This window comes from Antechinus flavipes, chromosome 4 (assembly GCF_016432865.1).
Source record: "Antechinus flavipes isolate AdamAnt ecotype Samford, QLD, Australia chromosome 4, AdamAnt_v2, whole genome shotgun sequence".
NCBI lineage: Eukaryota > Metazoa > Chordata > Mammalia > Dasyuromorphia > Dasyuridae > Antechinus > Antechinus flavipes.
The window spans coordinates 376,330,222-376,354,077 of NC_067401.1; the positions used below are offsets into that span (position 1 = coordinate 376,330,222).

The 23,856-nt window shown below is 38.1% G+C and overlaps 1 protein-coding gene across 2 annotated transcripts in view; it reads left to right on the top strand.

Moving 5' to 3' along the window:
• The window catches only part of KCNH1 (potassium voltage-gated channel subfamily H member 1), a 507,978-nt gene extending 493,138 nt beyond the window's left edge, over positions 1 to 14,840 (top strand). The window contains exons 11-12 of one of the 2 annotated variants that reach the window (XM_051998447.1): positions 6,877 to 7,255; positions 8,977 to 14,840. In XM_051998447.1, the coding sequence (XP_051854407.1) occupies positions 6,877 to 7,255; positions 8,977 to 9,518 (921 nt within the window). In that variant the 3' untranslated portion in view covers positions 9,519 to 14,840. Of the gene's footprint in view, positions 1 to 6,876; positions 7,256 to 8,660 lie in introns of both variants that reach the window. The other variant, XM_051998446.1, reaches the window with a different exon arrangement.
• Positions 14,841 to 23,856: the final 9,016 nt, after the last annotated feature.

The window sequence follows — 23,856 nt, forward strand, 5'->3', positions numbered from 1 at the left end:
CTCTGTCCCTTATAACTGAATGACATTACAGAAGACATGGTCAAAAAGAATCCCAGGTTTAGATTGGAGAGCCATACTCATTGTGTTCCCTTCCTCTCATCTGCAAACCACCTCATAAACTTGTGCCCAGGAAGGTACTTTCAAAACTTAAACATACTATAAAAATGTGGAAAGCTGACTTTCTGAGCAATAGTTTCCTTATCTATAAAATGGAGATAAACAAGGTAATACCTATCCTGTTTTCTTCCCAGGATTATTGTGAAAATCAAATGAGACAGTATTTGCAACAATTCTCTGTAAGCTATCAAGGCTATGCTGAGGAAAGAAATTTGATTTGAAATCTAAACTGGCCCCTTGTGTTAATGTCCAGGGGACATTTGTTGGAGGAGCTGGTTTGCCCTAATCAGACTCCATGCTCTTGGCAGGCATCCAGGCCTTGCGCCACCTTTCTGAGGGGCATTCTGGCCCTGGTCGCTATTTGCCCCTGGGCCATCTCAGTACAGATGGAACCGAGAAGGCTGGCAGCTTGCAGCAAGTACCCTGCTCATGACTTACATTGCAGCCCTTGCTTGTTCAACTTTGAATAGATGTGAATAAAGTACATGGCCATCTGCCACACACACACACACACACACACACACACACACACACACTCACGATATGACTTCATTCTCTAAAGCGTAAGTTAATAGGCACTAAACAGCAGCTGCACTCTTCTTCTCCTCTCCCTTCGCCTCCCAATCAGTTCTGGTTAGAGCAAACACCATGGAGTGAAGGGCCTGGCCCCTGGCCAGTGCAGAGGAAATGTGGCTCAGTGCTGAAAGGCTGGGATGACGCAGCAAACCTGGGTGGTCCAGAGCCCTCCCCTGTGACAGTGGCAAAGTTTCAGGATGCTGCATCATCCCAAGGCCCCAAGTCCTTTGAGCTAAGAACTCCATGCAAGCCCTGAACTCCATGGAATATTATGCTCTTACCAGAACAGACCAGGGAAAAGGCTGTTGCTATTTACCAGGAACTACTCCAGCTTAGTAGCCACCCTCTGGGGACTCAGTCTTCCAGGGAGTAGCTCACAGAGAATGTTACATGAATAATAATGGCTAATAAAAACTATTTATATAGCACAAACTTTTATAAACATCCCATTTAACAAAATTACTCTAAGAGGTAGGTGCTATCATGTAATTATTTCCATTCTATAACTGAGGAAAACTAAGGCTCATACAGATTATTCTTGGGTTAACACAATTGATAATTATTTAAAGGAGAATTAAAACTCAGATCTTCCAAGTCTATTGCTCTATTATGCCATATTGCTTCTTTTAAAATTTCCAAGTTAATTCAAAGTCTTCAAAGGATCAATTAGCAAAGAGAAAGAGTAAAGTTGGCAAGAATCTCTGATGACTACTAAGCATAGAGAGCAGACCTGTGATTTCATTGACATAGGGTGAGCCTTCTGGTAATTCAAATGGACACTTTCTCAGGGTAGCTAAGTGATGCAGTGAATAGAGCACCAGCCCTGAAGTCAGGAGGACTCCAGTTCAAATCTGACCTCAGACTCCTAAACTTCCTAGCTGTGCAACCCTGGACAAGTCACTTAATCCCAATTGCCTTAGGGAAAAAAAATGGCACTTTCTCTACAAGAGATTTAATTATATAGTTTCCTAGAGCCCTGTGAGATTGAGTGATTACCCAGCAACATCTAGGTCAGTATATATTAGCAGTGGGACATCTTGCTTTCAAAGTGGGCTCTCCTTCCATTATTCCATGATGGTATCTCTTAACACTATGGGCTGCATATTTTTGTATTCAAAAGAGGGATTAACTGTGTTGATTCCACTGACTGGTTAGTCCTCATTACTACAGGCTGGTGAATCTTCATGTTACCCAACCTGCTGGGGCAGGGCTGGGCACCCATGGACATTTTATATTCACTAGACCAGTCTGCAGTCTGAATCAGTGAATGCAGTACTTGGATATAATATTTAAAAAAAACAATAAATTTTATTGATGTCTTTTGTTCTTTACATCATAAGTCCTTTCTAGATATATTCTACCCCAAATGAATCCTCTCTGGTGACAAAGAAAAACAATTAAGTAAAATTAACTGATGCTAGGACCATTTTTGATAGAGTTTGCCAGTCTCTGTCTTATACATCTTTACCTAAAGGAGAAAGTTGTGTTTCATTATCAGTTCTCTAAGACTAAGATTGGCCATTCTAATTACCTGACATCTAGCTTTCTTTTAGAGTTCATCTATATCATCACTTCTTGAGTATGGTCTGAGCACTTTTGGGACTCCTAGACTCTTTCTGAGGGTTTTCAACTAATACACACACACACACACACACACACACACATATTTTATATATATATATATATAATTATTATATATTATTATTGTTATGTCATTAATTAATTATACAATTGACTGTTAATTATATAACTAATTGTGAATTTATATGATGTTCTATATAATATAGTCAAAACTATTTTTATAATAATCCTAAGACTTTATATTCCTTATTAAAATGCTCCTCCCTTTTCCAACTACATATCTGAGGCCAGATTTTCTTTGTATACTTTACCAAAACAATATCTCACAATACATTGAATGCAGAAGCAAAGATGAGTATCTATCTATTTATCTTCTATTAAGACAAACATTGAAGAGATTTACAAAAATATGTAAAACAATGACACTTTTCTCACTATTTTTAATTTTATGAAATATAACTATTTTCATAAAATATTTATTTTAGCAAGTAATTTATTTTTATTTTAGATAAATTAATTAAATTTCAATTTTAGTAGATTAAATGAGTAATTTCTAATTTGGCAAATGTTAATAAATATAATTCACATAAACAAAAATCCTTTCAGCTTCTTTTTTTACAATTCTTTTTTCAATATCTTCTGTTTCTTACATGAATATAGATATTTCCAAGTATCTCTCTCTCTATACCTCCCAAGAAGACATTCCATTTAAAAAATATTTTTAAGAGAGGGAAAAAGAAATCAGCACAACTGATTAATATATTGGAAAAAATCCAAAAAAAATGTGTAATGTTTAGTAACACTTGTGGATCTCCCACCTCCACATAGGGTGGGTTGAGAGTATCCTCTCATAATTTTTCATTCAAGTGGTCATTATATTTGCTCTATTTACTTTTGATTTTTTTTAGTGTGTAACTCTCATAAATTTTTAACAGTGTAAAAAGACCCTAAGGCCATAAAGGCTGAGATGCTCACTGATTTATGTTTAAGTCCTTCTGCAGTGTTTTTCTTTCCCAGCTTACTTCATTCTGACAAAGTTCATTCATATTTTCCATACATTCACAATTTCCTATTTATTAAGTAATATTGCTATTTGTTAAACAGTATCCCTAAATCTACGTTGTTTCTAGGTTTTTTTATTAATCCTGAATTGCTGCTAATTGTCACTAATAAGGTCTTTCTATGTTTGGCTTTCTTGAGGCATATCTTAGCTAGATAGGGTGTTTTAAAGCAGGAACATATCCTGGATTTGAATTCTAGATTCTATCACTTACTAATTGTATGAACTTAAGTAAATCATAATCTCTTTAATCCATGATTTTCTCAGATGTAAAATGTAGGTGATATCCAAACTATCTACATTAGAGGTTTTTGTGAGGAAAAATTTTTTGTAAACTTTAAAATTAAATATGAATCATTATTACTCTCCATAACATTTATGCTGTCCAAAAATGGAATAGACTGCCTTAAAAAGTAATGAACCCATTTATTATTTTATATTTTGAATCCTTTCTTTCATTCTGACAATTTAGGTTTTTTTTCTTATTTTCTATTTAAGTTTAAAAGAAATAAAATAAAAGGAAATAATGAACCCACAATGCCGTAAATATTCAAATAAAGAGATGATGACCCTTTGTCAGAGATGTTATATCAGGAAGTCTTTTATTAGGCTCCTGAATCTACTTCTAATTGGATACTTCCACAGAATAGCACACCTCAGAAGTCATCTAGTCCAGCTCACATCTAAAGAAGAATCTCTTCTTTAACATAGCTCACCACTTGAAATATTAAGAAGCTTAAATGAACCTTTCCAATTAGACCCCAGAAGAAAAAGAAACTAGGAGCAGCAGGTAGAAACTCACTATTCCTTGTTTTTCCTCTGGGCTTAAGGAGACATCCTGAATCTTGCTTTCACATGAAATACTTAGAGACAGCTATTGCGCTTCACTTCTTCCCTTTCCAAGTCATCTCTTTTCTTGATTAAATAAACCTAGATTCCTAGAGAGAGCTAAATGGGGCAATAGACAGAGTGCTGGACTTATATCCAAGAAGACCAGAGTTTGAATCCTGCCTAGAAATGGATGCTAGAAAAGGCTGTTATTGACAGCCTCGATTAACCCTTTTGTAAAATGGCAATAATAATAGTATCTACTTCATAGGATTGCTGTGAACTCAAATGAGATAACATATGTAAAGTATTTAGCAGATCTTAAAGGATTATCTAAATGCTACTTTATTATTATTGTCATTCAATTGATGTTTAAATGTCAGGCTTTTACATTTCTAGTATATTTTTCTGCCTGCCATATAAAAGTTGAACAGTTTAAGATAGTGCCAGAGATGATGATTATAGCTAATATTTATTTAGTGCTTTAAGATTTGCAAAACACTTTATAAATACCATCTTATTTTCTTTTTATAACAACCTCAAAGGCAAGAACTATCATAATATTCATTTTATAGATGAGGAATCTGAATGTGAGAGAGGTTAAATGATCTGTCCAAGATCATAAGTAAATGTCCAAAGCTAGAAGTGATTGCAAGTCTTCTTGATTCCAGATTCATCTCTCTCTCCAATGCATATCTAACCGTCAGAGATTTCACAAGGCTATATCTAATTGCCAAAAGTATGGCAGAAGAAATTAGTGCTATGAATTTAGAAGACAATAAGATCACCATCGAATGGAGCAAACTGGAAAATTTTCATGAAAGAAGTAGAATGGGAACCAATTGTCAAAGATGACTAAGATTTGGATTGGTGGAAAATAGGAGAGAATGTATTTCTAGGAGGATTTATAAGATTCTCTATCCCACTCTAGAACTTTAGGATTCAGGTTCCTGCAGATAGATGGTGGCATTCATAAACCCCAAACATTCATTGTATACCTTCTTTGAGACATTGAAGAACTGATTGGTAGGTGTTTGTTATTGATTGGAAATTCCTAGATATCAGGAAGCAGGTGGGAAGATTGGATATTGTTTGCTGCAGCATCACACACTTTGAAAAAACTAGAAAAAGTCATGCAAATATAAAGGATCATGTAGAGTTTGATATTAACTGCCTTTCCTGTAGCACAACTGGTCTGGATTATTGCTATTGTTTATTCTTTACTCTCAAAGATCACCAGGATGATGTCTTGACTTGAGCATGAATTGCATAGAGTATGTATACTGGGAAGATAAAGTTGGCTAGACTTTGAGAATTTTCTTCTTTGCTCCTTTAACTAGAAGTAGGATAAAAGCTAGATAATTGCCAGTGTCCTGGTCATCCTCTTATAGGGAACGTTACACATACAGACTTCTCTGGGGTATCCAAGCTGGTTTTAGGCAAAGGAGCGCTCCCCATTGTCAGTAATTAAGGAAATATCAGAGCATAGCAGTAAAAATGGGAGAAGGAGTAAAACCTCACATGATAGCTATAATTCAAACATAGCCAGAAGTCACTATTCCCTTGAGCCATATAGTGTTTTGAACGTAATAACTTTAAAAAGATAAAATATAAAATTAAAGGAACATAATTGGCACTAAACAAATATTTATTAATTGAATTACTTTTTATTTTTCTAAAAGAAGGCAGCATAATAACACAGCAAGATCATTAAACCAACAATCAAAACTTGGTTCTAGTTTTTGGTGTTTCACTTAGCTATTTGGTAGCCATAAATTCACTTAGCCATTCAAACATAACCAAAAGTCACTATTCCCCTGAGCCAATAGGTGTCTTGAACATGATAAGTTTAAAAATATTAAAAAATAAAATAAAAAGAACATAATTAGTGCTAAACAAATGTTTGTTAAATTAAATTACTTTTTTTATTATTCTAAGAGAAGGTAACATAATAACACAGCAAGAACATTAAACTAACAATCAAAAGACTTAGTTTTAGTTTTTGTCTTTTCACTTAATTATTTAGTAGCCATAAATTCCCTTAGCCATATAGTATAGTAGACAGCTAGGTGATGCAGTGGGTAAATCACCAGGCCTAGAGTCAGAAAGATTCCTCTTCCTCATTTCAAATCTAGTCTCTGCACAAGTCACTTAATCTTATTTGCCTCAGTTTCCTTATCTGTAAAATGAGTTGGAGAAGGATATGGGAAACCTTTGCCAAGAAAAACCTCAAATGGAGTCATATATAATCAGACACGACTGAAAAATGACTAAACAATTAGTGGAAAAAACCCTGAACTTGTAGTCAAGAGGGTCTGAGTTTAGATTGCACTTCTAATACTAACTCTGTGGCAATTGACTACTAATTACTTAACCTCTTTAAACTTTGATTTCTTTATCTATAAAAAGAGGGATAGTAATGGCACCTATGTCACAACGTTGTCAAAGTATACAATGAATTAGAAACACTATATAACTATAAACTGATTTTTAAAAATTATTAGCCATATGATTATGGGTAGGTCTTTCTGAGTTTTCTCATCTGCAAATAGTTTAGACTCAGTAACTTTCAAATTTCCCTCTAGCTCTACCATTCTTTGGTTCTTTTAAAACATTTGGGTGGGTTGAAGGACATGACCTGTGATGTCGGGGAGGATGAGGGCTCCCATCATCATCCATCTTAAACACCTCCCATGTCATTTTACTTGTTGCAGATTGTATTTCGAAAGATCAGCGATGTGAAGCGGGAAGAAGAAGAGCGAATGAAACGGAAGAATGAGGCGCCCCTGATCCTGCCCCCAGACCACCCTGTCCGAAGGCTTTTCCAGAGATTCCGGCAGCAGAAGGAGGCCAGACTGGCGGCAGAAAGGGGAGGCCGGGATTTGGATGAGCTGGACGTGGAGAAGGGCAACATCCTGTCAGAGCACTCCTCCGCTAACCACACCGTGGTAAAGGCCAGCATCGTCACTGTCCGCGAGAGCCCGGCCACTCCTGTCTCTTTCCAGTCAGCATCTACCTCAGGGGTGTCAGACCACGCCAAACTACATGCCCCTGTGTCTGAGGGCTTGGGCCCCAAGGGGGGTGGGGGGGACTGTCCCCGACGCAAAGGCTGGGCTCGTTTCAAAGATGCCTGTGGAAAGGGGGAGGACTGGAACAAAGTCTCCAAGGCAGAGTCCATGGAGACACTCCCAGAGAGGACAAAGACATCTGGGGAGGCTACTCTGAAGAAGACAGACTCTTGTGATAGTGGGATCACCAAAAGTGACTTGCGCCTGGACAATGTTGGCGAGACCAGAAGTCCTCACATGATAGCTATAATTCAAACATAGCCAGAAGTCACTATTCCCTTGAGCCATATAGTGTTTTGAACGTAATAACTTTAAAAAGATAAAATATAAAATTAAAGGAACATAATTGGCACTAAACAAATATTTATTAATTGAATTACTTTTTATTTTTCTAAAAGAAGGCAGCATAATAACACAGCAAGATCATTAAACCAACAATCAAAACTTGGTTCTAGTTTTTGGTGTTTCACTTAGCTATTTGGTAGCCATAAATTCACTTAGCCATTCAAACATAACCAAAAGTCACTATTCCCCTGAGCCAATAGGTGTCTTGAACATGATAAGTTTAAAAATATTAAAAAATAAAATAAAAAGAACATAATTAGTGCTAAACAAATGTTTGTTAAATTAAATTACTTTTTTTATTATTCTAAGAGAAGGTAACATAATAACACAGCAAGAACATTAAACTAACAATCAAAAGACTTAGTTTTAGTTTTTGTCTTTTCACTTAATTATTTAGTAGCCATAAATTCCCTTAGCCATATAGTATAGTAGACAGCTAGGTGATGCAGTGGGTAAATCACCAGGCCTAGAGTCAGAAAGATTCCTCTTCCTCATTTCAAATCTAGTCTCTGCACAAGTCACTTAATCTTATTTGCCTCAGTTTCCTTATCTGTAAAATGAGTTGGAGAAGGATATGGGAAACCTTTGCCAAGAAAAACCTCAAATGGAGTCATATATAATCAGACACGACTGAAAAATGACTAAACAATTAGTGGAAAAAACCCTGAACTTGTAGTCAAGAGGGTCTGAGTTTAGATTGCACTTCTAATACTAACTCTGTGGCAATTGACTACTAATTACTTAACCTCTTTAAACTTTGATTTCTTTATCTATAAAAAGAGGGATAGTAATGGCACCTATGTCACAACGTTGTCAAAGTATACAATGAATTAGAAACACTATATAACTATAAACTGATTTTTAAAAATTATTAGCCATATGATTATGGGTAGGTCTTTCTGAGTTTTCTCATCTGCAAATAGTTTAGACTCAGTAACTTTCAAATTTCCCTCTAGCTCTACCATTCTTTGGTTCTTTTAAAACATTTGGGTGGGTTGAAGGACATGACCTGTGATGTCGGGGAGGATGAGGGCTCCCATCATCATCCATCTTAAACACCTCCCATGTCATTTTACTTGTTGCAGATTGTATTTCGAAAGATCAGCGATGTGAAGCGGGAAGAAGAAGAGCGAATGAAACGGAAGAATGAGGCGCCCCTGATCCTGCCCCCAGACCACCCTGTCCGAAGGCTTTTCCAGAGATTCCGGCAGCAGAAGGAGGCCAGACTGGCGGCAGAAAGGGGAGGCCGGGATTTGGATGAGCTGGACGTGGAGAAGGGCAACATCCTGTCAGAGCACTCCTCCGCTAACCACACCGTGGTAAAGGCCAGCATCGTCACTGTCCGCGAGAGCCCGGCCACTCCTGTCTCTTTCCAGTCAGCATCTACCTCAGGGGTGTCAGACCACGCCAAACTACATGCCCCTGTGTCTGAGGGCTTGGGCCCCAAGGGGGGTGGGGGGGACTGTCCCCGACGCAAAGGCTGGGCTCGTTTCAAAGATGCCTGTGGAAAGGGGGAGGACTGGAACAAAGTCTCCAAGGCAGAGTCCATGGAGACACTCCCAGAGAGGACAAAGACATCTGGGGAGGCTACTCTGAAGAAGACAGACTCTTGTGATAGTGGGATCACCAAAAGTGACTTGCGCCTGGACAATGTTGGCGAGACCAGAAGTCCTCAGGACCGCAGCCCGATCCTTGCAGAGGTCAAGCATTCCTTCTACCCCATCCCTGAGCAGACTCTTCAGGCCACCATGCTGGAGGTGAAGCATGAGCTGAAGGAGGACATTAAAGCTCTAAACAACAAAATGGCGAACATTGAAAAACAGCTCTCTGAGATACTAAGGATATTAACTTCCAGAAGATCTTCTCAATCCCCCCAGGAACTCTTTGAAATATCAAGGCCCCAGTCCCCAGAATCAGAGAGAGACATTTTTGGAGCAAGCTGAAGGGCCCATTTATTTAAAAATTAAAATAAAAACTTAAACATTACAACCCCTCTTCTGGAAACACATGCATACAGCTAACATTTTCTTCTCAAAATAAGATTTTCTCATTGATGGAAAATCAGTGAGGGACTGGTGGATCCAGCATGCCCCCCACTCTCTGGACAAAGAGAAATTTGTCACCATCCTGCAAGATGGCAGTTGTGTTGGAAGTGTCTTAGCACAAATTTGGAAGAGGGGGTACACTGTTCAAAGAGTATTTTCCTTTTCTCTTCAGTTTGGACATTTTTTAAACTTCCATAATGTTTGGTAAAAAAAAAAATTAGAGAGAGAGGAAAAAACTATCAGCTTTTTGAGGATTGAAGGGGGTGGCTGGAATGTGTTCACATGGAGGTGAGCTTCAGCTCCTTTGCCAAATCCCCAAAGACTCTGGAAGGTGCAAGAATCTCTAGCACCTACCTTCTGGGCTGCCTTCCTGTACACTTGTGCAGACAGTATCCAGTGTCAGAGTATATTTTCGTATCCTAACAATCATTTGTAACAAGCATGGGGAAAAGGAGGGAACAGGTAGAAGGACAGAACTCCTTTTATCCTTTCATCCATCATGATCCAAGACCAAAAGACAGATGCAGGTATTGTGTCTCCTACGAAAGGTTAGAATCATGAAGCCCTGGGGATTTACCTCAGGGTCTGAAACCCAGTGGGTTACTCGGGGATATTCAGTGGCTTGGATTTTTATGTGTCTCCTCACTACTTCTGAGTCCCCAAGGCTGCTGAATGCCTGCATAGAGCCCTGATCTCGTATTCCAAAAGAGTTCAGAGCTGAGCCAATTGCTAGAGGTAGGGAGACAGCCTCCTTACCCAGGATCATTAACAGGCCATTTTTTCCCCTGGAAATCTCACATGGACACTGGGAACCTCTATGTGATTCCAGGTATACATTGGCTCCCATCTTCAGATGTGCTTCTACCTTTTGGACAATTATATATCTGTACAACCCAACGGGATTGGAATGCCAATGTAGCATTCTTTGGGGTATACTGGAGATGAAAAAAGTATCAGGAACCCAGATTTGACTTTTTTTAAGGATGATAATATTTTGTGGCATGTATGTTATGTTTTTTAATAATTCTCAATAGAATTGACCTTTGCTTTACCTTTGTCCTTAGCCAGAAATCATTGTGGGGCACTTACAAGTCCCCCAATTGCTATCTCATAAGCAGAAATCCTTAGATTAACTTGTAAGAGTTGTTTAAAAATGGAATGGAGTACCACACTAAATGAGTTCCCCGACATTGGAGGAATTCAAACAGAAGCTGGATGACTGCCAGTTGAAAATAGAAAGGGGGGATGCCTTCTCCATGCTCCCCAAATGGATTCAGTTCAGAACTAGAGGCCATTATGAGACACACTTTGGAAAAGCCAAACTCTGTCTCTTAGGCTCTAAACACCAGAAAGAATATCAAAAAGCAAAGGGTGGGGTGAGGGGATTGTGTATATGTGAAAGGGTTCAAGGATTATGTTTTCATTTTTAACTGGAAAAAAGGAATCAATATTTCAAAAACAAGAGTATTTAAGAGCTGGTTCAGCTCAGTCTATGGTCCAAAAAGGGCCCCATATCTAAGCCAGTAAATTAATGTTTGGGAGCTTTCCAATGCAACTGGAGTTACTTCCCTGAATGTTGGTTTCCTCCAGCAATATTTTGGGGTGAAGCATAAAGAAGAGAGAGAGAACTATCAGGTTTTTGGACCCACAGACGATTCTGGAATATGCAAATCTCTGACGCAGAGTAAAGTTGGCTTGAGGTGTGCCCTACGCAAAGGCAGTAGGGACCCAAAAAGAGTCTAGATGTTGGAAGTTCAGTGCTGAGAGCTTAGCATTAGAAAGTCCAGGATTATAAATGCAGCTGTGTCTTAAGCATTGTTGGCCAGCTGGCCAGACCTAGCCTATCAATGACACTTGAGAATCCCTGCTCCAAGTTTTAATGAAAAGCATCTTCTTGCATGGACTCGGTAGTGGGGATATCACTACAGAGATGCTATCTTTTGCTCATGCTCGTTAACATCCTGACACCAGTCTTCTTTAGGACCTTGAGATAATGGTGAGCTGACGTGCTAAAGGCACACAGTGCTTTTGAAAACTCTGTCAGGCCCCATTCCTTTTATCTTTTCTCTGCATCCACAGGAAGCACAAAGGGGCAATTGGGCGGCCTTAGTGTTCCAGTTGCTCCAGGGGCCAGCACTGTCAGGCTCTCTCCTCATTCTTCTAAGAAACTAGATTTCAGAGTTCAAGGTTATAATCATTCCCAGGATGATGTCAGCACCAGGAAGAGCTTTCGTTTGAGGTTGATGCAATAAGTTGCTCTAACGGTGTTACTTAAGTCATGGACAGAATCACATAATGATGAGGAGTAGTGTTTCGCTTCTGTGAGAACAAATGCCAGTTGCTTTGTAATCTGATTAAAATGTTGGAGAAAGTTGTACCCTCCTACTTCCCATCCTCCTACCAACTTGACAAGATTTTTTTTGCCTGTCTGGTGCTTAATCAATCTATCAATAAGCATTTATTAAGCACCTCTTAAGTGCCAGAAATTATCCTCAGCACTAGGGATAAAAATAGAAAAAAATGAAATAATCCCTGTCCTCAAAGAACCTCCATCCTAATCCACCTTTCATTCAATGTACTGTGCTCCAGAGGAAAGTGAACAGAACACACCTATGTCTACATCTCCCCGGTCACTGAAATCTCTACATGCTTTGGCCTTTTTTTTCTTATTAGAAATCATATGTCTCTAAAACCTCAAGTCCCATCTTTTCTTAGGCAGGTCATGTTGCATGAGGAAGGAAAATCCTATGTCTACTTCCAGGAAGTATCTGACTCTAGAGACTATGCATGCTAACTGCCAGCTCCATATTTATTCTTTCTAACAGACCTCAAGGACCAGGCCAGAAGCAGTGTTGAGCCACAGGTCTCGCAATGTGCCAGCCAATAGAGAGGTCCTTCCCCTTCTTCTTAGTTCCATTCCCTGAGAGGCAGCGTGATGCAATAGAAAGTGTACCAGCTTTGGAGTCCGAAGACTTGATTTTGAATACTGCCTTTCTTGCTGGGTGACTTTGGGCAAATCAACCCATCACTCCAGATCTCAGTTTCCTCATCCATAAAATGAGGCAATATCTAGATGGTTTCTATTTTTGACTTGGAGTCCATGGATTGCCCTTTTTGAAGATATACAGATACATTTCAGGAGGTCTGTAAACTTGAATAAGAAAAAAAAGATCTTTATTCTCTAACTGAAATTTAGAATTTCATTTAATTATTTAAATAGTATTCTGAGAAGGGGTTGATAGGCTTCACCCACAGACTGCTAAAGGGGTCCAGGACAGAAAAAAAGGATTAAGCACTTCTGTTCCAAGATCTCTTTAAGCTCCAAATTTATGATCATGTGATCTTATTTCATGGCATGGACAAATCTGTTTATTAACATACAACTCAGGGTCAACACAGAGTTGATCTTTATTGGCACAAGTACCAGATCTTGACCTTGTAGGATGATCCTCTTTTGGGAATTATCCTTTTGGTATAACCATATTCTTAAAGGTCTAGTGTGTTCATAACCTAGAAACCCCCAGAGAACTGTGAAAGAATTTACAGATGTGTTTGCTTTCCCCCATAATCTCCCTTCCTAAATGTGGCTCTCAAATCTCTCCAATAGTAAAGGCTCACAAGGCCTGGAGTTCATAAAAAGTCAGTGACCTGACTTACCAGCTACACACATGCCGGCCAAGGTGAATGTGTGACCCACTGGAAATCAGTTGTTGAGAGATTAGAAAAACAAAACAAAAACAGGCAGACAACTAAAAGATTTCCCCCAGGCATCCAAGATCTAGAAGTGGCCAAAACTTCAGAGATCACGCAGTTGTCAAATCTTCACTTTTTGTATCAAATCCAGGATGTCTTCCACACTTCCACAGCACCATGCCCCACACTATTGGAGAAAACTGCCTGGTTTACTGAGTTTAGTTTACTGAGTTAGCACTAAACCTCCAAAATCAAAGAGACGTTTAGAAGATCCCTAGGGCATTCAAAATTTTATTCCAGAATGGGATTTTGGAAACATCCCAATACACTCTTTCATGTGGATATCTCTCTATAGGAAATAGAGATGTCATTTCTGGATGTCCCAGAGAATAGGGAAAAGATCATTGATTGTGGAGTTTAGTCTTATCAAACCAAATTTTTTTATAGCTGAGGAAACTGAGACCCAGTGAGTCCATGTGATTTATTCAAGGATGTATAAATAGTGTCAGAGGCAGAACTGAAACATAGATGCTACAGTAGAAGGAATTGTGAACTGTTTTGTATACTTGAAGAAACTGAAATCTAGGGAGTCTATGATTTCCATAAAATGATGAAGGCAAGAATTTTGGGAAGAAGACATTTGAACCCAGGACCCCTGACTCCAAGGTCAAGTATTTTTTCCTACTGTGCCACACTGCCTCACTTAGGGAAAGAAGGTCTAGGTTAGGGTAGAGCTTATGGCAGCCATAAAACAACCAACACCAATAGGCATCAGACACTAGATGAGACCCAGATCCTATGGAGCCCGCATGAGCTCCCTAGAACTTTCCCAGAGTCCCATTTGTTTCAAGCGGAACTGGTATGGTGTGAGTCTCTTGGACATGTTACTCCAGTCACATCCTTGGAAATGGATTTGCTGGGTTTCTACTCCTCTCACAAATCTTTTTTCTTAGAAGAGGTGATTGCTTTTTTCCCCTCAGTGACCTCTGAGTCATCAAATGCATCTAATTGTCGAATGAGGTCAGAATCTTGTCTCTCATTGAACTGCCTACATTAAGAAAGATGCCAATTCCTCATGAATGTATTATCTAATTATTCCGACCCTTGGTCAATATTTGTACACCTGTCGAAACATGTCCATGTTCGCCATTTCTCTGATGCTGCATGGACCCTCTGACGTAGGTGCAGCTCCGTCTTCTGGGGCTTCTCCACACAACACACTTCTTTTTATTCCTTCCTCCGCATCGTTCCCAGGTCCCCTTTCCTCCCCCTCTGCATTTGTCACTTTGTTCAAATGAGCATGAATAAAAAGTCGTGCAAACGAGCAGATACTATTTTTATGGTCAGCCAAGGATGCTGCCAAGAGCTCTCCTGTATTGTATATCTCCAGTTTGGGAATGTTCAGAGGAAAATGCAGGCACCTCCATGAAGAATATTCCCTTCTCAGACATTTTTAAACAAGCACAAATAAGATTTGTAAAGAAGTTTAATTTTATTTATTATAGTAATAAACTATTTTATACATGATATTTGTTTTGTGCATTTTCTTCAACCCATTTGAGGCCCTGTGCTCACTACCTGGATCATGGAATGATGTGGGGAGGGCTCCATCCATTCCTTCTCCAATGGCTGATACACAGAGGTAGAGCTTGAAGGATTAGGGGAAAATAGCGAGTGCCTAGCATGTCAGTAGAAATCCCTACTTACAGTGCCTAGATTGGGAGCTTAGAGGTCATTGAATAGAAGCTCTCCCCATTTTGCAGATGTGGAAATTGAGGCACAGAAAGATTAAGCAGATTTCTCGGTGTTATAAAGGTAGTAAGTGTTTTGAAGTGGGATTTGAGGGCCTGCTTTTCCAGTCCTCAAGCCCAGTGCTCTCTCCATTATAAAGCCAAATCCCTTCATTTTACAAAACCGGTCAAAATAGGTCCCTAGGTCACAGGGAGAGGCAGATTTGTCACTAGAATCAAAGCCTCCTGATTCCTAATTGAAGGATTTAGAGCAGAAAGGGGCCATCTTAGAGGCCAGCTGGGTCGACCTTCTAATTTTATAGATAAGAATGAGACCCAGAAAGGGGAAAGGGCTTTTTCCAAGTTTATACACTCTCAGGATCAAGATCCAAAGCTATGCCATCTGACTCAGATCCAGCAATCTTCTCAATACTTTTTGCTGCCTTTCTACTGATAATTATTAAAATGGAACTTAGATCTGCCATTTGGGGAAAAAATGGGAAATTCCCCTGGCACTTAGTCTGGATCTTTGAACTTATCAGTGTGGATAATTCTTCCACAAATATAGACTGCAACCACTCCACATGTTCTCATGCTATCTCATTCATGCGTTCCCATAAATCTCCCCATAAAAATCCATGATGAATCACAAAATCGGGATGGACTAAGCACTTTTATCAATCAACAAACATTTTTGCTAGAGAAAACCCAGGTGTCTTTGAAGGCACAGCAATTATAGTTTTCATTAACTGGAGTTTTACTCTATTTTAATATTATGTTTCTCCATCTCTCTTCTGCTTCTCTTTCTCCTTCTTTCCTCCCCTCTCTTTAAGTAGATATAACGTGGATATGTGACTCCCAGCATGCTTTTTTATATCATGTGCTGCAAAATCAGCACTTTTAAATCCACTAACCCACTTTTGATTTTATTTTTGATACTCTCAGTATTGCCAAATACTTGTCTTGGAAGATGAGAACAAATATGATTTTGGAAAATAGCCCACAGTAATTTCAAATCAATTCCTAGCAAATAAAATGAGTTATCAACTAATATTGTTTTGGATAAAATCAAAACAAAATATGTGACTATAAGATAAAAAGATCATCTATTGTGGCCTCTCTGTCCCTGTGGCCATAACTTAATTCTCAAAGAGAAAATTTCAAGATGGCAGTATCATTTGAATGTGTGTATATTATAAGCATACAAAAGGAAGGAAATATAGCGTAGTGGCTAAAGTTTTGGAGCCAGAAAGATCACACTCGGGCCCTGCTTTTGACAATAAGTAACTGTATGATCCCAGGCAAGGCCTTTCAACTATCCCTCAGGCGACTCCTAGGATCAATCTGCTAAATTATGAAAGGGTGAAGAGAGTCTTTCTCGGGCTAGCAATAACAACCCCTTTTCCTAACATTTGAAAGGGGCAGAATAAAAATTTGTTTATTAACAAAAACAAAAAAAAATCTTATTCCTTTACAGGAACCCAATGCCTTACACAAAGTAGGCTTTGGAATAAATGTTTGTTGAACTGAACATTTTGTATTTGCCGAATAAAATTGTGTGCTCTGTGTTTCTAATTTTAAAAGCACATGAATTTAACATTTTTACTTCTCTAAGAATTAAGTTATTATTTACCTGCTCAAGGCCCTAAATGATTTTTTCCTGTGGGTCAGCAGCTCTCAGCAGAACAAAAGGTTCTGAGCTTTGCTTTAAATAGTATTTGTGTACATAGCACTACTTGGTCGGGAGCTGGAGAGGGTCACAGAAAGGAGGCAAGCTGTGAGGTCCCACTGCCCACTGAAAGCTCAGACAGAAATAAAGCATTTCTGACAGCCCCATGTGCTTAAATTGGGGAAATAAGACTGAATTTTCTAAAGAATTGAATTGAACACAACTTTTTAATAATTGTTACATCAAGGGGGAGAAGAAAGCTGCAGGTGGAGAAGAAGGTGGAGAAGAAATAGTATTTATATAGTTCTTGAAAACTTGCACAGTTCTTAATATTCATGTATGCCACACATATACATAGACACGTGTGTCTATATATGTACGTGTGTGTACTCATGTATATATGCATGCATACATTATGTGTATGTGTACATTTATGTGTATACACACACACACACACACATATATACATAATTTAGATAGGGATAGGGGATAAGAGGGTTGTAATCTCGTTGGCATAGGAAACCCTGAATAAGGAAACTCTACCATTACATGTCAGCTCCTTTTCTCCAGCTTTGCCTAAGAACAATGAGAGAATAAAAGTCCAAGGTCACACAGCCAGGATTGTTTCTCATTCCAAGACATCTGTTACACAGTATTAGCATTCTGATTTTTATACTTCTAAAACACACCTCTTCTGGTCCTCTGAAGAAGAATTAGTTTATTCTAGGTCCTGTTTTCTCTTTATATGAAAATGCTTCCTACTCAAACTAATGGAGAATGACCTAACCCTTCTTGTTCTACCAACATCTATTTTTTTTTTTGGCCCAGATCTGTGACTTCATTAGTATTTGTCCTATCAGGAAATTGAAAAGATTTAGTATGGTATAAGAAGTAGAAAGCTCTTTCCAGAGTTAGGATGATCTGAATTCAAATTCAGATTTTGTCACATAGGGACTGAGTGACCCTGGGCAAGTCAGTTAACTTTTCAATTCCCCAGGTGTGTGTGTGTGTGTGTGTGTGTGTGTGTGTGTGTGTGTATAAACTATAATTTGCTAAAGCAGGGATGTAGCTAAAAAGAACTTTAAAAGTCATCTAGTCCAATTCCCTCCTTTTACAGATGAGAAAACCAAACTCAAGAGATGGCAAGTGACTTATTCACATAGATAGAACTAGTAGAGTTAGTACTTGAACTCCCTCTTCTGACTTCACTCTTTCTACCACACTACCTAATGTAGTAGCACTACTACTAAGGAGTAGTTGCCCAGCTTATCTAGGAAGGCTTAGATCATGACAAGTAGGGATTGGGATTGACCTTGGCAGTTTCTCTAGGTCAGGCCCCTACATTGCCCAAGGCAGATGGGAATGAGAAGTGACATTTCAGATGTTAAATGTCAGATGCTCTTGCACTGCTGGTCTTTTCTCAAGCCATTCAAACTCATTAATTTAAAAATAAATATATCTCAAGTCCAGAAGCATAGACAAGAATTCTCATCCCCATGTTATTCTGAGAAGCAAAGACAAAAAGGGGAAGTAAGCATTTTAGATAATCTATAAACTTCATTATCAGCACTACCTCTATGTCATCTGCTCCCCACAAACTATGTCAGAGCCAAACGTCAATTTGACTAAAAAAATCAGTGACAATAAATATTTTTAAAATAAATTGGGCAGAATTATTTTAAACTACATACAGTAACTCTTCCATTTTGGATAACCCAAGTGTTGTTAAGTAAAAACACCAGAGATCCCTTTCTAATCATTCAATCAATCAACAAGCATTCATATAATGAATTACAGAATATTCCACAGTATATTTACTCTTTACATAGGGTAACTTCTCCAAGTACTGGTAAGCAGAAATACCAGGATGTCTGTTTCAATACAGCAACATTATTTAATAAATAAACATGACATAATTGGCTTGGAAATTTCTTATATCTTACAAAGTACCCATAATAGTTGGTTAAATATCCATTTTTTATACATTTATATATAAATATCAGAGGTAACTTAAAGGAAGGAAAGGATTTGTTCCAGGAGAGCCAGTGAAAGTTCAAAATACAAGGATGGTTCTCTATAGATGTCTTTTGTACATTACTTTGAATTGGTTGGATCAAGCTTTGGAATGATGCAACCTCAAGAAGGTCTAGAACCACTCAAAAGAATTTGGCCTGACCATCCAAATGGAAAAACCCAAGTAGATGCACAAGATTAGTTGCTGCTGAGCTTGTCCACTGTTATAGAGATATTGAACAGACAATCTAAATAAACAAGTTGTATCCAGAGTTAAGCAGCAAGAGGAGAGTAGGCTAGAAATCAGGAAATTATAAATTTCTTTTAATAATTCCAAACGTCTAAAAACAAACATCAAACTTTTTAACACCAAGAATCTATTCATGTTGTTTATGACTATTAAGTTATGAGACACTAGCATTTCTAAAAAATTAAAAATGAGTAATGCTCAAAAGGTAAGGTGAGGAACATGATGAATATGAGCAGGCTACACCTTAGAATAATTAAAGAACTATAAAGACATGGGACAAAGAAATATATAATCAAAAAAGAAGGTGGGCTGATCAGCATCCTGTATGCTCCTCTGCTATCCTTCTGATGTGACAAAGGAAAGAAGGCTATAGCACCTAAGGTGGACCCTCTGAGATAAATCTGGGCAAGGACATGGACAAGAGTTATTATATAGCATGGTCAGGAAAAGATGAGTTGTGAGATGGATGTTTGGAAGGCACATTGACATTGATGAGATCCATACATTCATTTAACTATCTGCATATCAATCAACCAAACATTTATTAGTATGTCAGGCACTGTGCTAAGCACCAGGCATGTTAATATGCTTAGTAAATCCTTGCTTTATAGGTAAATTGACATTTTTAGGTTCAACTAATTAAAATTACAATTGATTCTGAATTAGCATGTAACATAACAGAATAAGCCATTGAGGCAGGAGGACCTGTTTCTGACAAACACTGGCTAGCTGATTCTGTGCAAGTCACTTACTTGGCGACCTGCACAAGGCACTAAAACTCTGAACCTATTTTCCCAATAATAATGCCTGTAATATGTAATTCAGAGGGTGGAAATAATTGAATAAGACCCCAAGTCTCAGATTCCTCATATGTAGAATTGGGGGTAGGGATTAAATGAAATTATGAACTCTTCTGAACCTGCTGCAAGGTTCCCAACCAACTGAAGCAGAAAATGAAGACTGACTGGATCAATTTGCTCAGGTTTTTTAAAAAAAGAATGAGTCAATGCAAATTTTGAACTCCATCTGTAATATAAATGTATATATATATAAAACTTTATATATATATACACCCACATACATATTTAAGTATCTTTCAGTTTTATTTTTAAGAAAATGTAGTTGACACATAAAAAAGCACAAACTGCAAAATTTAAATGGGGATATGAAATTCCACCCTTTTTTTTCCCTCCCTTGATTCTTTCCCTTTTTAGGTTTCATGCTTGAGCCAAGATATATGTAGTACATCTTTAAGTACTTGTTAGTGGGCTGGAGACCTTAGACAAGTCAGCTTTTCACAAGTCATGTCTCTTATCTTCCTTTATCAACTTTCAAGTGGGAGGCCAAAAATACAAAATGGCAAAGGTCAACAGGATTGTTTCAGAGTCATCTTCCCTCAGAATTACCTGCTCCATAACTACCCAACATCAGGATAATTGAATCAAAGACTGACTAAATTTGTTGATATTTTTCAAAAGAATGAGAGGAAGCAGATTTTAAACACCATCTGCAACACACATATATACACACACTTCTATACATGTGCATGCATATATATATAGAGAGAGAGAGAAATATATATATATATACATATATATATATATATATATACACATTATATATGTACCTTTCCATTTCTTTTTTCAGAGAATACAGTTCAGAAATAAAGTAACAAGCAGAAAAGTTTAAGTTGAAATATAAAATCAGTTTTTTCCATTACTTTTTTCCTCTTGCTAATTTCCTTTCCCTAGTGAAAGGTGAGGGCTCTGTTACAGGAATAGTTGTTTGAGGTCAAGACTATTTATTACAATACAGGAGACTTGGAATATTTTTTAAGTTATAAAATAGATTTGCTTGTTAACATCTACGAAAAGCAGTCCTCTAGAAATTGAGGGGAAAACAACTATAACCAATAGTAAGAGGCTATGGGAAAAGAGCCTACTTCCTTTCATGGACTGGCCTAAAGAGGAAGATCAGGAGCAGAACAATCCCACACCCTCCTTTTGAGTCTTTAAATGATTCTCCTGCAGTTCCCATTTCTATTCCTCTTGAACTCTCTAGCTATTGCTTTTATTTGGGGAAGTAAAACAAGCACAGGAATTCCAGCTTAGCTTGCCTGTGAATTCTTGGAGGCTCGGAAAAGTCCACTCATTTGCCTCATACTGATTTCTTTTGTTCAGTCATTTTTGGTCATGTCCAACCCTTTGTGACCCTAATTTGGAGCTTTCTTGGCAGAGATACCAGAGTGCTTCGCCATATCCTTCTCTAGATCTTTTTACAGATGAGGAAATTGAGGCAGAGTTAAGTGACTAGTCCAGGGTCACACAGCTAATAAATGTCTGAGGCCAGATTTGAATTCAAGAACATTAGTCTCCCTGACTCCAGGTTTTGCACTTTGTGCTCTATGGCACCATCTAGCTTTTATGAAAAACTGAACCTCAATTTTGCTTGGGGCAGGGGTGGTGCAAGTTGATGGAGGGAGATGACAAGAAATGACTCTCAATGAAGGAAATAGCAGCCAAACTCATTTCACCAATCTGTCAGCCTCTCTGAAACTGCGGCTGTCTTTCTCTGGTACTGGAACCCATAATATTTTTCTTACTGGGTCACCTCTCTTTCCATAAAACATGATGCCCTGATCCATGCTCACAGATCTTCTATATGGCCTTGAAAAAGGTAATCTGCTTTGTTTCATCAGTTTTAAAATAAGATATTAGCTGGCCTGAGATCTTGTCCAAACTTTAAGATTCTATGGGTTTAGACTCACATAATGTAAGATTGCTTGAAAGAACATATGTGGGGATTTTCTTATTTGTTCCTCTGCAAAATAAGGAGCCTTGGGCAAGAGTAGGGAGTAGGAAATAACAGTATTAAGCTGTATTACTAACTGATATAATAGTGCTTTGAAATTTTCAAATCTCTTTACATGTATCATATCCTTTGATTTTCAAAACCTTTCCTCTGTAGTAGGTGTTATTATCCCTACATTTTAGATGAAGAAACTGAGGCTGAGAAATTAAATTATTTAGCTGAAGATCACAAACTAAAGGTACCAGAATTGGTACCTGGTGGGGAATAACGAAGGAGTGGAAGAACAAACTATATGACAGATAGTTAGACAGATAGACAGAGAAATTCAGAGTGACAGATGATTGCGAGATATTAATCATGTTGTAAGAGAAGAAACAGACCAAAAGGGGAAAAAATGAAAAAAAAATAAAGTGAAAATATTCTGCTTGGATTTGTAGAGTCTTTCAGTTTTTTCTTTGGATGAGGATAGCATTTTCATCATGAATCTCTTAGAATTGTCTTAGATTGTTATATATCTGAAGAGAATTAAGTTATTCATAGTTGATTATCACACAATGATGCTGTCACCATGTTTAATGTTCTCCTAGTTCTGTTAACTTCACTTTGCTTATATTTGTTCTTTTGTTCATATGAGTCTTTCCAGGTTTTTTGAAATCTACATACTCATAATTTCTTATTGCATTGTAGTAGATAGATAGATAGATAGATAAATAGATAGATAGATGGATGGATAGATAAAGACAAAACAAAATAAGATAAGATAGAGAGATAGAACTATCTTTAAGTGCTTACTGAGTGCTAGAGCCTAGGAAAGGTTTAGGGGATAGAAATAAAAGCATGTCAATCTCTGCCCTCAAAATAATTATGTTCTTATGAAGGAAGAAACAAATACATAAAGGAAATCTAGTAAGGGGAGAATAGGAAGGGAGGATTCATAAACTGTAACATAATTATAGTACTATGGAGGCTTACAACAAAGAAAGAAGGCCAAACATGATGAAACAATGCCCAGAAAGGGTCTAAAGGTGGGACATCCTACACTACAGGTCAGCGCCAACCTAGCAAAGTCTGGAAGGAAAAAGCAGTGGCAAACATTAGACATAGGTTGCTTAATATTCTTAATACTCTCAAGGGTGGGCTGTTTTTTTCTGCTTGACTCTTCTTTCCATGGCCTCAGGTGAGTGGGGATTGTGGAATCTGGAAACTCACGACTCAGAATCCCCCTGTTGGTATCCCCACAGAGGACAACAGCAGAAGAAGACCCAGGTGCCCAAGTTTCAGTTTTGGGAAGCACTTCACAAGAATTAATATTCATTTCTCCTAGGGAGGTTGGGAAAGTGTCTACCCCCCATGGGACAGGGAAGAAATAGAATCCCTAAAAAAAGGCCTTGTTCTTAAAAGCCCCCAATTAAGTACCTGTATGAAAATAACAGGCTGTGTCAGCCACCTTATGGAGCAAGTTGAAAACCTTTCAGAAGCAGAGTATAAGAATGGCAGATCAAGAAGAATCATTATTGTCTAGACCCCATATCCTTTTCCTATCTTTCCTGCAAAAGCAGTCGCCTCCTAACTGGCTTCTCTGACTCCAGTTTCTCCCTTTCCAATCCATCCTCCACAGAGCTGCCAAAATAGCTTTCTTAAGGCACAGATGCTCACTCAAATCCTTTATGGGCTTCCTATTATCTTTGGGATAAAAAGTGAAACAAACTCTGCCTGACACATCTAAGGCCTGTAATAATCAGATTCCAGTCTACTTTTCCAACCCTAACTCACCTTAATCCCCTTCAAAACTGTATTCCAGTTAGACTATATATAGTACTAGACTCAACAACCCATCTCTAACCTCAGTGCCTTTGCCCAGACAGCCCCTTATACCTGGAATGTTCTTCCTCCTCAACTTTCCTCTCTGAAACCTAATGTTAAAAATTCAGTATAGATGCCACTTCCTCTGCAAAACCTTCTCATAATTCTCCCCATCTACACCACAGTTGCTAACACTCTCTCTTTTCAAATTACCTTTTTTTTACTTCTCTATGCACAAGTTATACTTATAGAATATACACTCCCTGA